The sequence below is a fragment of the Cervus canadensis genome, chromosome 18, assembly GCF_019320065.1.
Source record: "Cervus canadensis isolate Bull #8, Minnesota chromosome 18, ASM1932006v1, whole genome shotgun sequence".
Classification (NCBI taxonomy): domain Eukaryota; kingdom Metazoa; phylum Chordata; class Mammalia; order Artiodactyla; family Cervidae; genus Cervus; species Cervus canadensis.
Genome location: NC_057403.1, coordinates 9637730 through 9657923, shown reverse-complemented (window position 1 = coordinate 9657923; position 20194 = coordinate 9637730). Strand labels below are relative to the sequence as shown.

At 42.4% G+C, this 20194-nt stretch overlaps 3 protein-coding genes across 3 annotated transcripts in view; all 3 read right to left on the bottom strand.

Moving 5' to 3' along the window:
* Positions 1-19496, bottom strand: part of LOC122420592 (zinc finger protein 708-like) — a 106725-nt gene extending 87229 nt beyond the window's left edge. Inside the window, 1 exon segment of the mRNA XM_043435868.1 lies at positions 19387-19496. Within this exon segment, the coding sequence (XP_043291803.1) occupies positions 19387-19449 (63 nt within the window). The 5' untranslated portion in view covers positions 19450-19496.
* The window catches only part of LOC122420399 (zinc finger protein 737-like), a 494626-nt gene extending 475129 nt beyond the window's left edge, over positions 1-19497 (bottom strand). The window contains exon 1 of the mRNA XM_043435532.1: positions 19387-19497. The gene's annotated coding sequence lies outside the window, so the exon portion shown is untranslated. The remainder of the gene's footprint in view (positions 1-19386) is intronic.
* LOC122420586 (zinc finger protein 420-like) lies at positions 1597-19520 on the bottom strand. Its single transcript, XM_043435843.1, is given in 5 exon segments — positions 1597-5278; positions 8214-8309; positions 8815-8941; positions 10706-10838; positions 19387-19520. Coding segments are annotated over 4 exon segments (2799 nt in total). The 5' UTR covers positions 10721-10838; positions 19387-19520; the 3' UTR covers positions 1597-2717.
* Between the last annotated feature and the right edge of the window lie 674 nt (positions 19521-20194).

Below are 20194 nucleotides of genomic sequence, written 5' to 3'. Positions count from 1 at the left end.
GGTGATTGATGAAGTTGTCCAGTGGAATCTAACACAACATTGTAAAGGAAAACATTCCAATTTATATACATCTCAAACATAAACAAACAGACTGATAACCCTGTGCTTAAGAATCCCCCTGACAGTGTGGGGCCCTCGGGCATCATCCCTGGTCCAGGAATACTGCACGTGCTGTGGGGAGACTAAGCCTGTGCCCCACAGCTGCTGAGGCTGGGTGGGGCAACTTGCTCTTTTCGATGGGGAAGACACAAAAGAAAGTTGCTCACCATCGCTAAATAGTAAGAAATGCAGAACAAAACTACAGTGACGTATGGCCTCATGCCAGTCAGAATAGCAGAAAGCCCACTAATAATGTCATAAACGCGGGAGAGGCTTGGAGATCAGGGAACCTCCTGAATGGCTGGAGGGAATGTAAGCTGGTGCAGTCACTTGGGAGGACAGTGTGGAAGTTCCTTAAAAAATGTAACCTCCTGACATTTAAGGAAATGAATTCCCAGAATAGTAGACAGAATAGATTAGTTGACAAATTTATAAGATTTGCAGTTTTTAGTAAATCATCTGCAATTCTGAAATGAGCAGTTGTGGTCTAGCATTCAATTCTTTAAGTAAATATGTACTAATACACACACACTCACATGTGCCTTGTATTTCTCACTGCTAGTGTTTATACCTTCAGATATTTATTTATTGTGTTTAATGTATGCTATATAAATTATATAACATATATACTTTCAGATATTTATATATTGCATTGCGTATGTCATAGCCATGAGAAAACAGTCCCTTTAAGCCTTACAAAAACATATGCTAAGAAACAGGGTTAGATTTTACAAATCTTAGTTCAGAATTTTACCATCATGACTTTTAAGTATTCTTGTGACAAATGTTAAATTTACATTTGCTTAAATGAGCCCATGAAAAGTCTTACTTAGCTCAACAGAAGAGCAAAGGACAACTGAAGCAGGTGAGTTCAGGACTCTAGGTCCTGAGAGAATTCACAGCAAGCTCTGAGTGAGGTCAAGGATAGAAGTGAGCAGAGAAAGAGGCAGTAATTGGGGTTCAGGCTTTTATAAGAGGCCTGGGTGAAGTGCTGTGGGTTCCCCAGGCTGAGTGTGGATGGGTCCATTCAGACCAAAAGGACTAGGATTTTGGTGGCTTTGTGAGGGTGGCATTGAAGGGGAGCCTGTGAATAGGCCCTGGGGTTCAGCAAGCCTGCTGGCCTCAAGGAAGGGGGTCTTCTGGTGCAAGTGCTCACAGGACTGGCTGGTGTGAGTTCAAGGACCTGCAGGCTGCCTGCTCCCCAGACAGATGCTGAGGCAGCAACAGCATGGAGCAGTTCAGGGGAGCTCTCAACAGTACTCTGTATGATCCTTCCTATTAGAACCGTCACAATGTCCCTGCAGTTACAGAGAGGGGGGAAAGTACAATGGAGAAATGATGGGAAATACATGACCTAATGATTTGAAACTTAAGGGCAGGAAGGAAACTAATTGTTACAGACTTCACCCTTCTATGCTACTGAAGAGTTTCTCGTTAGGTATTCCTTCCTGAAACCTTAAATTGCTAGGCTAACACTTCATTCATTACACACCAACATTTACATAAGAAACCATTCAGTTTTATTGCTTAACATGTATGCTTATCACACACAGAATAAAACCTTTTACACTCCACTATGTAACTGGTTAAAAGACAGATTATAAACATAAATAATGATAATCTTTCCTCTGATACAATGATCTGAGAACTACGATTTCTATGCTTACAAAAGGGAGGCTAATCATTTAAGAAGATATACAATAATTACATGACTTTTCTGGGAAGGGTTTTCCCTACATTTCTAGGGTAGCAGAGATGTCTTTAATTGAAACATGTCAGCTGATATTCATGACTTCTGTTGATATTATAAAATATATCAAGATTTTAGTGAACTGTCATTTTATTTTACTTTAAAAGCAAGTGACATAACTATTGAAAATGTACATTGAAAATGTACTTTAATCTGTGGAATTATTCCCTGAACACCTACATCATGGTGACTTACAGGGATGTGTGACATGAATGACAAACACCACCATTTAGATGTTCACTGTACATGTTACATTCCTGTGTCCTTAATCTTATAATGGAGAAAAATGTAAATGTTTTCTTCCTAGATAGAAGGGCTTCTCTCATCTTTGAGGTAGCAACCATCAAAAACATAACTTTGCATGCACACTAGAAATGAAGTGTAGCATGGAGTAATTTGAGAATTCAGTTACACTCATTTTGGTTTTCAAATAATCACAAATCATGTCAATATAAACAAACATACATAGCTAGTGACTGTACATGGCTAAACATCACCTCTTCATCTTGTGATCCATACTAACATATCAATTTTCTATCTATTTTAACTATGAATCACTATCTACAATATTTCTCCCTAAGAGGAACTTCAGAAAACAGGATTTATGAAATACTTTCTAGTATGCATTTCCTGATATTTATTTAGATTTGATTTTTTATAAATACTTTGCTACATTTTCTTAACGTCATTCCATATCTTTCTTATATAAATACGTCTTTTGTCTCCTGAATTGTATGTTCACGACAAACCTCTTCCATGTCTGACTTCATTACTAGGGTTTCCCTCCAGGACATGCTCTCTGATGTCCAGTGAGGTGAGAGAGCTGATTAAAGGCTTTGCAGGTTTCCTTACATTTATGAGATTTCCTTCAGTATGAATTATCCAATGGTAAGTAAGACCAATGTGCTGGGTTAAAGTGTTTGTCACAATCCTTACATTTATAAGGCTTCTCTTCAGTATGTATTCGCTCGTGTTTAGTAAGAGTTGCATAGTGAATGAAAACTTTTCCACATTCTTTATATTATTAAGGTTTCTCTCCAGTGTGAATTCTCTGATGGTGAGTAAGACCTGTGCAGTGCCTAAAGCCTTTGGCACAATCCTTACATTTATAAGGCTTCTCTCCAGTATGAATTCGCTGGTGTTGAGTAAGAGTAGAGTGTTGACTAAAGTCTTTTGCACATTTTTGACATTTATAAGGTTTCTCTCCAGTGTGAATTCTCTGATGGGACATAAGGCCTGAGTGCCATCTAAAGTCTTTGTCACAATCCTTACATTTATAAGGCTTCTCTCCAGTATGAATTCGCTGGTGTTGAGTAAGATTTGAGTTTTTATTGAAGGCTTTTCCACATTCTTTACATTGATAAGGTTTCTCTCCAGTATGAATTAACTGATGCTGAGTAAAATCATAGCGCTGGCTAAAGGCTTTGTCACAATCCTTACATTTATAAGGCTTCTCTCCAGTATGAATTCGCTCATGTTTAGTAAGAGTTGCATAGTGACTGAAAGCTTTTCCACATTCTTTATATTATTAAGGTTTCTCTCCAGTGTGAATTCTCTGATGACGATTAAGACTTGTGCGGTACCTAAAGCCTTTGCCACAATCCTTACATTTATAAGGCTTCTCTCCAGTATGAATTCGCTGGTGGTGAGTAAGAGTAGAGTGTTGACTAAAGTCTTTGCCACAGTTTTGACATTTATAAGGTTTCTCTCCAGTGTGAATTCTCTGATGGCAAGTAAGACCTGAGTGCCAGCTAAAGCCTTTGCCACAATCCTTACATTTATATGTCTTCTCTCCAGTATGACCTCTATGATGGGATAAAAGGCCTGAGCGCCGGCTAAAGCCTTTGCCACAATCCTTACATTTATAAGGCTTCTCTCCAGTATGAACTCTCTGATGGTACATAAGGCCTGAGCCCCGGCTAAAGTCTTTGCCACAATCCTTACATTTATAAGGCTTCTCTCCAGTATGAATTCGCTGGTGTTGAGTAAGAGTTGCATACTGACTGAAAGCTTTTCCACATTCTTGACATTTATAAGGTTTCTCTCCAGTGTGAGTTCTCTGATGGCAAGTAAGACCTCCTCGTTGAATAAAGCCTTTGCCACAATCCTTACATTTATAAGGCTTCTCATCACTATGAATTTGCTGGTGTTTAATAAGAGTTGCGTATTGACTGAAAGCTTTAGCACATTTGTGCCATTTATAAGGTTTCTCTCCAGTGTGAATTCTCTGATGGCAAGTAAGACCTGAGTGCCGGGTAAAGCCTTTGCCACAACCCTTACATTTATAAGGCTTCTGGACAACATGGATTCGCTGATGTTGACTAAGTTTTGAACTCTGATTAAATGCTTTGTCACATTCTGTACATTTGAAAGTATTCCATCTTGTATGAATTTCCCTATGTTTACGTAGATTGAGTGCATTAGTAAAGACTTTATCACATTTCTTACTCTTGCAGTTTTTCTGTGGATTTTGAATACTCTGCTGTGCAGTAAGTTCTGAAGACTGATTAGAAACATCATATTCACTACAATTGTAAGTTTTCTCTCCAATATGTGTACTCTTATTTAGTGAAAGACCTGATGCTCGATAAAAGATATTCCTACCTGTATTACTTTTAGAATCATTATCTGAAGATTGAGGTGCCTGGTGTTTCCTAAGATCAGAGTCTTGTCCAATATTATATCCACTGTCAGTGCATGAACAGTTTCTTGCTCCATCATAAATACTCTGGAAACTATTGGGGTTGGAGCTCCTACTTAAGGCCTGACTCGTGTTATTACACATGAAAAGTTGTTCTATATTAACCCTATCACGGTATATATCAAACAGTGATGGCTGAATTAAGTCTCTTCCATTATTATCAACATTACACATTTTGGATTGGAGAGAACCTGTCTGTTGGTGGAAGAATAATGACCCGTTGCTCACAGACCCCTCAAGTTGATTATATTGTGAGTTTTCCCCATCATTTGTAAACTTCTCCTTTTCAGACGTGGTTGAATGTATGTGTGATCGAAGTCTATGTTCAGAGTGCTGTGAATGAGCATTTGGAGTAGAGACTGGATGACCTTCCAGATTTTCCACATTTCCCCTCAGAGAACGTGTGTGTTTCAAAAACTGATGTGAGTCATTGCTTACAAAGATACACTGTGCGGCAGACGGTGATGACTGAAATGGGTGCTTCCCCCAATTTGACTCACAGTGCTCATTTCTTCTGGCAGTCATGTCCACAGTATGTGAAACGGTCTCAATTTCTTTATGTCCATATAAACATCCTCTCAGTCTGTCACATACCCTTGTATGTCCCCAGTCTTTGGTTAAATGTTCATTTCCGAGGTGAGCTCTTTCATATAGGTTTGCTTTTTGGATTGAATTTTCAAACCTTGGATTCTTTGACATCAAACCATGGGTGTTGTGAGTAGACACAGCTGAAAGATACCAAATAGAAGCTTTCTTATCTACTATTCTCAGTGAATATCCCTGAAGATTTAGAGAAAATGGGGACGCAAGGATCAAGGTACCAGAGGATTAGGCAGATTGGAGTGCATCACTCTCCACAAATTCATCAAGAATACATCAGAATTGGAAGAATTCTCACAGAGCCCCCTCTGAACACTAGCAAAGAACCTACACCACCTAAAACGACCAGAAAGATTCCTGCTGAGCCAGGTAGGACCAAAAAAGAAGAAGGAGAAGGAAGAGGAGAGCAACTGGGATGGGACCTGTAAGCTTGCAGGGATCTGAAGAGAGAAGAGGTGTCCACATCCAGCGGATGCCGTCACTAGGGGAGCTCAGTTTGGACAGAAGGAGAGCCTCATTCTCTGTGGAAGAGAACATGGCGACCCGCGTGTGGCAGAGGGGAGTGAGAGCTGCAGATGGGGTGCTGACCCTGCCCTGCCCACCCAGCCTGAGAGGGCGTCCACCTCAAGGGTGTCCACCACTGCAGACGAGGGCTGGGTGCTGGAACGTGGGCTTTGGAGAGCAGACCCAGGCAGAGGACTGCGGTTGGCCATGAGGAGACATCCTGAGGGGATGGAAGGGAGGGAGAAGTTCTGCAAATGGGACGCTTGTGGAGAAGCCTGCATCACCAAAGCGCAGAGCACCATTGTTGAGTGATGGCCAAAGGGAAGAACCCCACCGCAGCCTCTCTCCTCCGTGCTGGCCCCTCCTCCCTGGCAGTAGGTAGGACCGCCACCCAGGTGGGCTCTATTGAGGCCCAGCCACGGCCTCCCCCATGCCCCTCCTCCACCGTCAGCAGACCCCTGTGCCCTGGGGCAGCCTCTGGAGCAAACACCAGTGGGTGGGTCACATGCTCAGATGGAACTGAAAGCACAGCTGAGCCCGAGGGTTAAGGAAGAAAAGCTGAGGTCTCTGCTCACAGCTGCACTAACCATGCTTTTACAGAGGCAACCGGCTTTGTCAGCTCAGCCCCTGCAGAGCATCTGAAGGACAAGGGGGACGCCCCCAGTCACAGCAGGTGTGGCTTTAGCAACTGTAGACTTTGTGGGCTCGGACACGAGGGGACGCTGCCAGGCCGGCGTCTGAGCTGCCCCCACAGCACCACAGCACCTGGGACCTAGGCCCTGAGTTCAGGGGATCTATGCTGGTGACCCGGGGAGAACAACATCCGAGAGACCCCAGGGCCGTGTGTCAGCATACCCATGCGTGAGGTGGGGCCAAGATCAGGGCCAACCAGGGTCACACGAGACTCACCCAATGGGTGAAAGTGACGCACAGAGCACGTCCCAAGGGGAACATCCCCAGAGCAGCAATCCTCAGGGGCTTCTCTCCCGGGAGTGTGCTCCAATCCCACCTGCCTCCACACAGATCAGAATCACAGCGAAGAAACAGATCTGGGGGCTCTGTTCCACCAACCAGGGCGCAGACCCACCACAGACAGGGCGGTGACAGCCACAGAGTGATGGGGAAGCGCCCCTCAATATCCAGGGCAGGTTCGGTTACAGCAATCAAGTGCCCATCAAGGGGATCAGGGCACAAACCTCAGGACCAAACTGAGCCCCTAAAGGGCAGGCACAGGAAACAAGAGGAACTAGAATCCTGCAGCCTTCAGGGCAGAGACCACACACACAGAAAACGTAATAAAACCAGGGGACAAGGAGTGTGGAGCAGAGGAAGGGGCAAAATAATAAGCTACAAGAACCACTAAATGAAGCGGAGACACGCAGTCTAATGATTACCTTTTGCCCTAACTCGTCTTAAATGGAGACACCAAACATTTTCAGAAATACTAGGTGTCTTCAGTTTCTTTAATCCACTTCTTACCACTTGTGTTCTAATGGAACACATTCTATTAGATGTTTGTATCTAAAAATCATAAGTGATATTGACATACAACTCATTAGAAACTGAGGGGCATCGGAAACTGATAACAAATGAGATAATAAAGTCTTAAGCAATTAAATAAGAAGTGAGATTTTAAAAAATATGTTGGGGTCACAGAGAACTCTACTCAGTTCTCTGTGGAGACCCAAATGGAAGGAAATCTAACAAAGAGTGGCTATTTATACGTATACTTTATTCTCTTTGCTGTACAAGAGCACAACATTGTAAAACAATAAGGATTTAAATCCAATAAGGATTTGAAGGACTTAAAAGGGCTTTATATGATCTAAAATGTTAATAGTTTCAAACAACCATTAGAAATATGGTGGAAAATGTTCTAAACTATTTTGCTAATTTATTTAAGAAATATTTGAGTTAATTGAATATTAAAGTATTTTACCATTGAGGAATTGTTGCAAATACACTTCAGATATTTAAAATGATTTCACATAAAGAAATGTGAAGCATTAGTGTAACTCAGAGATTTGCATTCTCTCATTTTATGGAAGTTTTGCTTTATACACTGAAATGAGTTTAAAATGTATAAGGTCATATTTGTAGCTTCCAGTGTTTTAGAAAATATAAATCAGAAAATAAATTCTGTCTCCAATATTCCTAGAGTATTGGTAGTTTGTTTAGAATTCCACTCACACACTTCTTTCTACAGGTAGAAACAAACTTTAAAAAGAGCATCTTATATTTACTGGTCAGTGGGCAGTTTTCCTAGGACCCTCAAGAAATGAAAGAGCAGCCAACTCATGCAAGTTGTCACAAGCCAAGAAGAGAGTTTGAATTCTCACTGTGGATGAGAAAAGTAATCATGGAGCTGAATTCATGAATGATTGAGAGGCAGAAGGAGCCAGGCAATGTCTGTCTATGACAGCAACAGAAATGAACCCAGAGTTCTCCAAGATCATTTCCATTGGAGCACGTCTTCCCAAGCCACAGGACAAAGGCTGACTTCCTCACTGCTCCTTGGACCTCTCACCCGAGTCATCAGCTCCATCCATTCACACCTACCTGGGTATCTGGCTGTTGTGTCCATTCTCCTTACATCCCAGGGAGTCTTCATTTGCTCCAGAAAGGTGACCAGGTCCAGCTTTGAGACCACAAGACCTGTTCATCAGAGAAAGGAATATTTGTTTTGCTAGAGATTCATAAGTTTCCAACCCAATATGTATTTGGGTGAGAAGAGAACACACGGGTGAATGTTAATATAGCCTAGAGGATGATTTCCCCAAATACTTTATTGAAAGCACCCTTACAATGCTAACAAATACATAAAAATCAGATCCTGAGATTCTGGTCAAGTACTACAAGGCTAAAGTAAGTAGTGTAAATGTGATTTTAAGAGGAAGGTGTCACTATTTAATACCATGGAACTGATTCAATCACCACCACACTAGAGTGAAGGAGGCAGATTACATCACGGAAGAAAAAGGTTAGAATCATACTGAATCACCATGAAGGCTTTCTTTCTAAACTCACAAATACCCATTTCCTGCTAGAAAGCAGGGATCTGAAGGTGTTGGTGGAAGCAGAAAATTCCAGGAGACGTTCTAGAAATGCAGGAACCAAACCCAGTGGTGGAAAAGGGATTCTGGAAGGCACTTCTCCTCACCCAAGGAGGCCAGGTTCCCATAGGTCTCTAACATCACATCCCTGTACAATTCCCGCTGACCGAGGTCCAGGCATTCCCACTCCTCTTGAGTGAAGTCTATGGTCACATCCTGGAATGTCAGCCGTCCCTGAAATACAAAGTACAGATGCCATGTACTTTGGGGTCACAAAGAGTCAAACACATCTGAGATCACAAAGAGTCAGACAGGACTGATGACTGAATGACCGAACTGACTGACTGACTGACTGTCATATGGCCAAGAGAAGACTTCCTAACCTGACGCTAAACAAAAGCAGTAATTTCAGAGAACTGATTTTGATTTAGTGTAGTTTCTGGTATCACACAGTAACATTTTCTACCACATTTTTAACCCCAAGAAAAGAGGATATGATTCACAAGAAACTATTCTGATGTGGAAGAGAAACTATAATGTAATCAGATCAACACTGGCATATTTATTTTTGAGTGTTGTACTCGTGTGACCCAGGATAAATTTTCTGCCAAAAAATTCTTCCGAAAATCTTAAAAAAATAGAAAAAAGTGATCAAATCATGTTAACAGGTTTGTGGACAGACACATAAATTAAAATGGGACTATATACTTATTAATAGTTAATAGGGAAAAGTTGTCATGTCAATAAAATAAAATTTTTTAACTTATTAAAAATGTTCATAAATATATGAGGATGATATTATTTTATTTCTTTAAATAAACTAGAATACAGACATACAGAATGATGTAACATAAAGTAAAGCTCTGGTTCTGAATTTTTTAATTTCCTGAAAATCTATATCATTTCCAAAGAGCTATAGTTCAAATTTTAATATAGTTGAACATAGATTAACACTAATAAGATTCTTATAATCATTTTGGAAAATACAAAAATGTGATGAGACTCTGTGATGTGAGCATGGAGTGTACCTGGAAATGATCAGACCTGGGCTGGGGTGACAAAAATCCCCCAAACCCAGCATCTCTACTAAACACAGTCATCTTCCAAAGCAAAGAGAAACTTAAGAGCATATGGGATTCCCCCATTAACTGTGATAGTTTAGGCACATCCCTCACTTTTTTTTCCCCCAAGACACTTGTTAAAGACAAAAGGAAAATACATGAGCTGCATTGCATGGGGATCTCACAGAAGTACCTAAACCAGTGACCATCAGAGTCATGGGGTTACAAGTACATGGAAGAATGCATTACCACTGCATGGGTATTTTGGCAATATTATGGAAACCGTGATCTGAATCTATCATTAAAAAATGTTAGTTTGAAGCAAATTTCACTTCATATATACCTCCCTTGACATGTAGCCTAATACCACATTTAATTAGTAAGTCTTTCTTATCAACACAGAGGAAGAGGATAGTCTCCACTACATTTTTTTTTATTTTTGAAAATATTCTGAAAAAAAAATCTGGACCACTGAGTCCATTCTATTTCCAAGGGCATTGCCTTTTGCTCCTGTTCTAAAGACCTGAAGTTGCATCCAGATATAAACTCACCATGGCATTTCCCCTACTTCCCTAGGATCCCAACACAGAACAACATTCCACTGGGAATCCCTTATACCAGTGCCTCCGCGTGTTGGTCTTTCACAAAGGGACTATGTTCAACATTGAAACTGACGGAACAATGTTGAGAATTCATCATGCTCTATAGAAAGCCAGGATACATACATTGGATAACAGGCTCTGGGACATAAGGAAGAAACTGTCTAAAGAGCCAGTCTCCTCTAACACAAGAAAAACTGGAAAAAAAATAAGCAGTTGGCAACAAACACCCTAGGTAGAAAACTTAGAAGCAGAGAATTGAAGGTTTGCAGATATTCAGACCAGGCATTTCAGGAGGAAAAGCAGACACAGCCCCAGACCCGGGACAGGACATTTACCTGAGAAGCTGCCATTTCCTCCTCTTCTTCCTCCAGCTCTGCGTCTCCTCTGGGGATTTTTATCAAAAACTCACATCTGGGCGTTAAGTAGATAACTTACAAGGCATCCACACAACTCTTGAATCTGCAACTGCTGCAATGATCGAGAAGAAATAGTTTTCTTGTTTGCCTTTACCGTTTTCAGAGCTCCTTTGTTACTTTCTCCTTCCTGGTCTGCAGCGGATAATCCAGACTAACCTGATATGCTAATCACATCCTGTGTTTGGTGTTTACCTTTCCTGCCTTCTCTATGCAGACCACCCCTGCGAGTTCTCCTCCTTTCTTTCTGCCTTACAGAGTGCAGGCCACAGTACAATTCCCAAGACATAACAGACAGAACTACCAGGTTACCTGACCCAGCCTGTGAGGGTTTTTGAAACAATATAAGAGGGAGACCCAGGTCCAAGAGCCAAGAGCTGCAGCCTCACACTCAGCACCCCTGTGACCTCAGGAAGGGAGCATTTAGGGCGGGAACTTCTAGAAACAAAGAATGTCAGCTTGATTGTTTGGGGAGGGGCTCCTTCTAGGATGGGTGTGGACCTCCAAGACCTGGTATCTGTGCCCATGAACTATTTATTGTCAAATTCACACTGAAATGCAAGAAACAGGAAACCACTAATCCATTCAGTTCAGTTCAGTTCAGTCACTCAGTCATGTCCGACTCTTTGCCACCCCATAAACCGCAACACACCAGGCTTCCCAGTCAATCAACAACTCCCGGAGTCCACCAAAATCCATGTCCATTGAGTCAGTGATGCCATCCAACCATCTCATCCTCTGTCGTCCCCTTCTCCTCCTGCCCTCAATCTTTCCCAGCATAAGGGCTTTTTTCCAACGAGTCACCTCTTCACATCAGGTGGCCAGAGTATTGGAGTTTCAGCTTCAACATCAGCCCTTCCAATGAACACCCAGGACTGATATCCTTTACGATAGACTGGCTGGATATTCTTGAAGTCCAAGGGACTCTCAAGAGTCTTCTCCAACACCACAGTTCAAAAGCATCAATTTGAAGTAGGAATTCATAGGGCCTGGACTCCATCTCGGTCCTGTCCAGGCTGATCGTGCTCGGCCACCTCTCCAGTGGACTCGGAACTCTCTGCTTAGTGCCTGTGGGCACGACAATGGAAGGATAAGACGCCCTCCGGACAGGGGAACCTTGAAGATCATATCCAGGTTACTCATCACCTAAGAGAAAACAGACACTAATCACCCCTCCCTCCAGACAGTATCTATCAGAATGTAAGCAGACTTATTGGTTATTAACTGGTTGGCATGTAACTGCAGGCTTATTGATTATTAACTGTTTGAACACATAGCACATGAATGATGGGGTTATTGTGACTGTATTTACCCTTCAATTGTAAGCATCAAGGGATTGGGGTGGTGGGTTTGGACACATACGCATGGGGTATAAAAGATTTTCACAAATGCTGGTCAGGGCCCTTGGCTAAGAGGAGACTCTGCCTTGGGCCCACTGGTGTAATAAACTGCGCTCCACTATCTGTATTGTCCTTCTGAGTGAGTTTGTTTCCCGGAAAACGAGGCTATAACGTTTGGTGCATTGGCCAGGAAACTCCTCACTTTGAGGAGACAGGTCTCATTTGAGGCCACCCCGAGGCTTTGTAGCTTGAATCTCCTAGAGTAGGGAAGGCGCCTCGCCCCTCTGGAAGGATTCTGCTTCTCAACGCCCGGACCTTTCACGTTAGCAGGTAGTGGATGGCAGCAGGGGAACTCAGCCCTCAGGTGAGGAGGAACCCACCCGGCAGGGTGGAAGAGGGGTCTGATCACCCTCCTGGGAGGGACTAGAAGGAGCGGGGACCCACAGGAGCCTGGAATAGGCAGGCGGCGATTGCTTGGTACACAGGTCGGCGAGCGTGCTAGGGTTTAGAAAGGTAATTTGTGAAGGTCATTTAGGAGGTGTGTCCACGCTGTCTCGGGGAAAGTTATTACCAAGTGATTGCCAGGGGATTTTTAGGATAGGAAACTGGTCCTTGTATGCTCATATTCTGCCCTCCCCCAGGAGGTGTCCTGTCTGCTGTGAAATTCTTGACCCCCTCGGAATTGTTAGGCAAGAAGGAGGGGGATACAGAAGTGAGTATGAATTGGCTTTTCCGTAGATGGCCTGGGACATGGGATATTTAACCCATCTGTGTTTTCATCCGCACCTGATCAAGCCCACCAAGCAGATGGACTTTAAGGGAGAAACTGTCTTGGACCATGTGATGTTCTGGTTTGGCTGTGCTGCCCGGCGGGTGAAGACACGCCGATCTCCCTTCTCCCTCTGGGATCTGGCAGGTAAGGCTCTTCTCACACCAATTAGGAAGGAGGCAGAATGGCAATTTAAGTGTCACTGAGTGGAAATATCAGAAGTACATAGGGTACTGAGGACTTCGTAGACAGAACGAAAAGGAAAACTAGAAGAAGGTCCGAGAAGGTAAGCAAGATGGGGGGAAGTGAATCTAAGGCAACTGTATTGGAGTGCATGATTAAAAATTTAAAGGGATTAGGAGGAGACTATGGGGTGAAGATGAAGCCTAACCACCTCCAAATACTCTGTGGTCGAAAGGCCCTCTATGGGAGTAGGATGGTCACCAGAGAACACCATGAACTCAAAAATAGTGGAAGCAATCTATACAGTAGTGACGGAAGAGCCAGGACACCTGGATCAATCTCCATGTATTGGATCAATCTCCATGGCTATGGTTAGCTTGAGACCCTCCTACTTAGGCAAGGTTCTGTATCCAGAAGGGAAAGGGAAATTGATTAATGGCGCAAAAATTGACTGGTGATAAAAAAGGAAATTCTACAGGATTTGGACGGGGATGACCTGCCCCCTCCCCCATGCTGGATAATGACGCGCCTGCTTCTGTTGCACCCGGATTGCCGAATTCCCCCAAACACGACAGGAGCCGCGGATCGATGCAAAAGCAGTGAGGAGCTTTATTACAAGCTCGAGCAGGGACTCTCTTCACACAATGGTGAAGGAGCCCCGAGAGAAAGCGGCGAGTTGGCGGGAAGGGCAGCTTAGGGGGATTGGCTAATTCATACGGTGCGCGGGAAGGAAAACTTAGGGGGATCGGCTAGTTTATACTGTGCAGCCGGGGAAGCGGGAAGTCTTGGTGGGATGGGGGTGGGGTGAGGGACTTCTCCCGCCCTTCTCGATTGCCTAGGGGTGGAGGGTAACTCGTCTCCTTCTGATTGGTTGGTTTGACGAAGTTTTTTTCTCTTCTTCTCGGGAGGGGTTCTCTCTCAGAATTGTAATGCTATCTAAAATGGAGTTGTTTTAAATTTTTCTTTCACATTTCCCCCTCTTCTAGTTCCTATGGAAGACCCAATCATGGGTGTTCTACAGAGTCAACTATATCATCTGTGGAGACAGTCGAATATTGAGTTCTGAGTAACATTAGGTGAACGGACAGGCAGTGTGTTTTTCTTAATAATTCTCTCTTGAGAGACTTCATACTCAAGATGCTTTTTGAGAATTGGGGCGAAATTCTGTTTCTTCTGTAATTTCTTCCTGCTGTGCCTGGGCGTAGGCCTGCCTAGCAGAGCAGAAGTCTCTCTCTACCTGATCTAAGTTGGGGTGTTTTATATCTGAAACCAGCTTTTACTCTTATAATAACAGCAACTTAGTTTGAAACTGTTGGCGCCTCTCAGAGATAAAATAGACAGGGGCCAAACAGGAGACCTAACAGGACGGTCATCACTGGTCCCCAGAAACAGGAGGCACCGCTGGGATGATTGGCTGGTGGTCAAGCAACAGAGCTGTGTTCTAGGAATCTTGTGTTTAGTCTGAAGTTACCATCTTTCACCTGGGTGGGCTCCAGTTCAGTAGAAGAACTCAAAGACATTATTATACATATTTCTTTGAGTAGGAACCAGGACCCATCTCAAGGCTGTACCACCATTTGATTGTTTCCCCTCTGTTTCTGTATTTTTTTTTTCCTTTCTTGATTAGCAATTGTTTGAATCTACCCTTTGGAACTCAGGGAAGGTCAAGGAGGCTGAATAAAGCCTATATTTTACAGTACAGCAGATCTGTACTCCAAAGTTGCCACCCCACAGAGTCCTGCTCAGTTTTAATTTAGGGAACAGGGCAACTATGACTGAGATAGTTGTCAAAATGGGGCATAGGACTGCCTCAGATTGGAGAAGAGACACTGAATTGGGAGTATTTCTGAGTTTTAAGTCTTAGACCTGAGCCTTGTATGATTAAAATCTCAATCCCTTGGTCTGCCATTTTGTTGTAACATACCTAGTTAGTAGTAGCTGGAGAAGGGATAACTGGAGTTTTAATAGACAAAATAATTTTTTTTTTTTTTTTTTTTAGAAGAATAGGCCTGAAACCCAGTCTGGACCTGGCACTTTGGGGAGACTTTTAGCCAGGTGGCCAGTTGCTTAGTTTTATAAAAAGTAAGGTAGAAGTTACTAGCTTCTAGCAGACATTGTTTTGAGAATGGTGGCATTTAAGCCTGACACGACTCAGAAAACTCAAGTGTTTAGCAATACAATGTCTAATCTGAAATTACACTTATAGTAACACCTGGTTATTTCCCAGGATGTCTGAACCATCACTGAGTACTCTATTTTGACTTTTAATTGTAAAATGTTTTTAATAGCCAAAGCAGATGGCACCATTAATGATGTCAGTGTTTCTCTAGGTATGAGAAGATGCAAGAATTGGGACTCATAAAATCTCTTGAAAAGATCTAACTATCTGAAGGCTTGTTCTGCCAGTTTTTTCCAGAGCACCGAGTGTCTCATTCTTGATCTTCACCCTGAACTCCTTTCAGGGCCATTGAAAGTCAGCAGTTGCAGTGGCCATGATATCATCGCTGTAGATGTAGATGGCAAGTGTCAATCTTCAGTTGGCAAAGCCCCTTTTTGTTCATAAACTTGACCACGACTTTGAGGGGGGCATTTCATGACCATTTTATCCCATGGTGCTGAGAATATCTATTCTCAGGTTTGGCAAAGATTTTGTTGACCGGCCACTCAATGTGCTGTTACTGGACTAGGCCATAAAACAGTATCTAAAATTCTCTGGACCACCTGTCTTACTAGCCTCTTGGTCCAGGAAAACATTCCCTCTTGTTGTTTTTTCTCATATCTAGAGTTACACTGCCATCATTATTGATCTCATAGGGAACTATATATTATGTTATCAGAGGCCTCAGTCACACATATGGCACTGTAAGAAATGGCAATTTTGTAAAACAGGTGAAATACAAAGAACATAGCCAGCAGTACTAGTAAAGTCACGAGTAAGATGTAAGAGCTTCTATTAGATGTAGCCCAGTATATCTCAGGTCATCTGACTTAGTCTACTCTGTACGAACCTTTATCTTTCAGAGAAATTACACATTAGCACCACCATCTATAAGGCACACAGCCCAGTTTTCGAGTGTTACTAGACTGATTATTTTTAGTATGATTTAATTGTTTTTAACACAGAGGAGACTTTAAACCGAAATTACCATAGCCTGGTGTTATCTATATAAATTTATCTTATAATTGTGGGAGATTTTTTCTTTTGCTTAAACTTTTTTTTTTTTTTGCTCTGATTGAGCTTGAGGAATAGAAAAAGGCTCAAATTTATGGCCAGAGTCAGAGTAGGCATTATTAATTGGCCTGGTGAGGGGATCTCATCTAGTAATATCACAGTGACCTGAATATGACTATAATTTTTTCAAGTAAATTTTTTCAGGGCCAACCAGTTAGAGTCTTGTAGTAGAGAAATTTACCAAAGGAACCCAGAACTAGATACAGGTGATTGGCCACAAACCCAACAATTGGATTGATTTTTAAAACTGGCATAGAATCAGGCCTATGATAGAAAAGCATTTGATTTATACACAAAGGTCTAAGAAGTCAAGAGAACACTATAAACGATCATACGAATCAGGTCCAGCATCTTGGACAAGCTGTCTACCTCTGATGTCGTTGTCTTTTCATCCTGGTGTACTATAGTATTTCCTGTTTGAGCATCATTTTAAGGTGAGATCAGGTCAGCTGTCTTTCCTATAGGCCAATCCAGTGTAGGGGCCTCTGGAAGTGGGAATTAATCTAAGAGTTAATTTCTCTTTAGTTTTATTGTGCATGAGCTAATTAAGAGTACCTGATAAAAAGTCCTTTTAGCCAGGTTGGAGACAGTCTCTTAAACTGTCTTTTTTCAGTCCTGGTTGCAGGTCATGAGGCATCTGATCTTCATCCAAAGATAGATTACTGAGATAAGCTTCAGAAACAAACTTTTACATTAATATCACATAACAGAATTGATCATAGACTTTTTATTTTGCTGAAACACTTGTAGGATCTCAGACTGAACTTTTAATATAAAACAGGGCTGGGAAACTCACACCAAAGGCTTATCACAGATTTTGCCTAACAAATCTAGGTGAACTCTTTTTTTTTTTTTTAAATTTAACCAACCAAATAAACAGTTTAATATCTCTCTTTGGGATGTTTCAGGGGCCCTCTGAAACACCCCAAAGCTAGCTAGATGTCAAGGGAAATTTAAAAGAATTCAATTCAGGAAGTTTTATCAAAAACATTAATTAAAAGCTTTACCTAATTGGCTCTAACCAGTTTTTTATGACCGTGTCATTTTTAACAAAATCTATTTATTTAACTAATTGTAATCTAATTTTAGAAAATCCTGATCATGCATAACTCTTTTTAGTATTTTTTAACACTTTTTTTTTTACTGAAAGCATACTTCTTGCTTTCTTTTAGCAACCAAGAGCTAACTTTTATATTAGCATTTTATAGATTGGTGAGCATAAATACCAGTGATAATTTTTAAAACCCTTGTTTTCTTAAAACATTTTAGGATGGCATCAAACGTTATTCATTTATAGTCTCAAATCTCTTTAGTTTTTCTGTAAAAGGAAATCAGTGTTTAGTAGTAAATGTTTCAAAATCTTATTTCATTTGGAAATGACCTAATTATTTAATAGACTTCCAATACTTAGTTTAGCACAACCCTTAGAAATTCAAGTTACACCAATCTGGGGAGACTATTGTAGACAGATATTCTTAAAGAATAATTATTTTTAATAGAGTTTATATACAAATTCATACCTCATTTACATTTTTTACAAGTTTTTTTTTTTACTCAAGGTAATTTTGTCGACAAACTTGTAACAGGTATAATATTTAACTTATATTAAACCTAGGTATAATGAAAATATTTCACTTGATGTTAATTACTCTAAGACATGTCTGTATTAGATAGGGCAACAAACAAACAAACATTAATATCAGGTATTTAATACTGAATATGTCTCAGTTCACCTGAACCTGGAATTTATTGTTTAATTTAGAATTATTAGATTTGTAAGCGCTTACAGCCCCCCCTTTTTTTAAGCTAATTAAATAGAGCTCATTTACAAATTAACCTAAAAATATTTTTCAGAGACAAAGACATACCAAAACATATTTAGACAGACAAAGTGCAAGATCTATCTTCATTTTCTAAGTTTGGTCATAAATTAGATATTACAATATAAAATTTAAACAAATAACATTTTTAAAGGCTTTTTTTTCTTTTATTTATTTATTTTTTTTTCCTCTCAGTCTCAGATGGTCTAAATAAGTGTTCTTGAGAGCCCTGGTCTCAAGGCACAGGGAAAGAAAATCAAGTTTTAACAAAATGGCGGCAGGTCTAAATGTTGGTTAGACAAAGCAAAATAGCCGTCACAAATCACAACACAGAACAGAGTTAAAACACACATATAAACCTGGCAGTCTTCATCAGACACTCCCTTAAATACAAGAATACAGTCTCTCAGAAAACCTTCTATAGAGACACAAAACTTCAGGTGTCTTCAAAGATTTTAAAAGGAGGAAAGAAAGCCAGGTTGAAAGAAGAAGGAGAAGGAGGCGGGAAAGAGGGGCAAAAGGGGTGGACTTATAGACGTCTCCTGCGACCTCCAGACACCCAGGCATTACGGGACTTTTCCCTGGGCTTTCAGAGAAGGGAGGACTAGAACTCGGCCCTGCCAGAAACCAGATCAGAAAATTCGAGTTCTCTGCCAAGAGGAGGTGATCAGTCTCCAACCCTCAGCTCAAGCTGAGGCCCTTCGACCAGATTCCTGCGTCCAGGACCGGGGGACTAGAAAAACGGGAAGGGTAGGTAGGGCTAAGGAGAGGAAAGAGAGAGGGAAGGGGAGAGAGGTCAATAAAGTCTCTTGTTCCTTACCGGTCGGGGCACTCTGGCCAGTTGTCTGCGTCAGGAGGAGACCAGGGACAAAAGGGTCCCATTTGCGGCCGCTGGGTCTGGTCCATTGGCAGACAAGCTGGCCCCTGAGTACTCTGGCCCCTGAATCCAGTTACTAAGGTAAGCGGAGAGCATCTAGATTGGGCCTGTCCCCTCGTCAGTCAGTCACACAATGAACAAACGAGACAACACACCAGACAAATAACAGAGCGCGCAATCCCGAGAAAGAAAGTACAGAGTAGTCCCCGCACAGGTATATATATGTATATATACGGGACTACAGAGTGGGAGCTGGAAGACGTCTCCTCCGGCCCCCTGCTGGAGACCACTATCGGCGCGCCCGCCTAGGTTTAATTTCCAGCTACAGACTGACACAGATTGGGCCCCCTTTGATACAGATGCACCTGCTGTTATTGCTTACCGGCCGTTCGTCCTCCGAAGCGCGGGTCCTGAAGGGCTCGGGGGATCCCGGACGAGCCCCCATATGTTGTACCCGGATTGCGGAATTCCCCCAAACACGACAGGAGCCGCGGATCGATGCAAAAGCAGTGAGGAGCTTTATTACAAGCTCGAGCAGGGACTCTCTTCACACGATGGTGAAGGAGCCCCGAGAGAAAGCGGCGAGTCGTTTTTATACTGTCTAGCAGGGACGGCGGGAAGGGAAGCTTAGGGGGATTGGCTAATTCATACGGTGCGCGGGAAGGAAAACTTAGGGGGCTCGGCTAGTTTATACTGTGCAGCCGGGGAAGCGGGAAGACTTGGTGGGATGGGGGTGGGGTGAGGGACTTCTCCCGCCCTTCTCGATTGCCTAAGGGTGGAGGGTAACTCGTCTCCTTCTGATTGGTTGGTTTGACGAAGTTTTTTTCTCTTCTTCTCGGGAGGGGTTCTCGCTCAGAATTGTAATGCTATCTAAAATGGAGTTGTTTTAAATTTTTCTTTCACACTTCACCAGGACCGGAGGCCGCCTTAATGCCCAATCCAGGGCCGGTGAAGTTCCTGCAGCAGCCGCTGCTCTGCCGCCAGCTCTCCCGGAGGTCCTAGAGCCGCCGTTTTGGCAGGCTCTGATCCCGGTGACAGAAGCCTCTGGCCAACACTTCCAGGATCCGGCTCCAACCGAACCGCCCAAGCTATACCCGCCTCTCCTGGTGAGGACTGACAAGAAGGGGAGGGAGACGTTGGAATTAAGCAGAGACCGCGCTCTGCCAGAGAGCCGGAGGGAACCAAAGAGA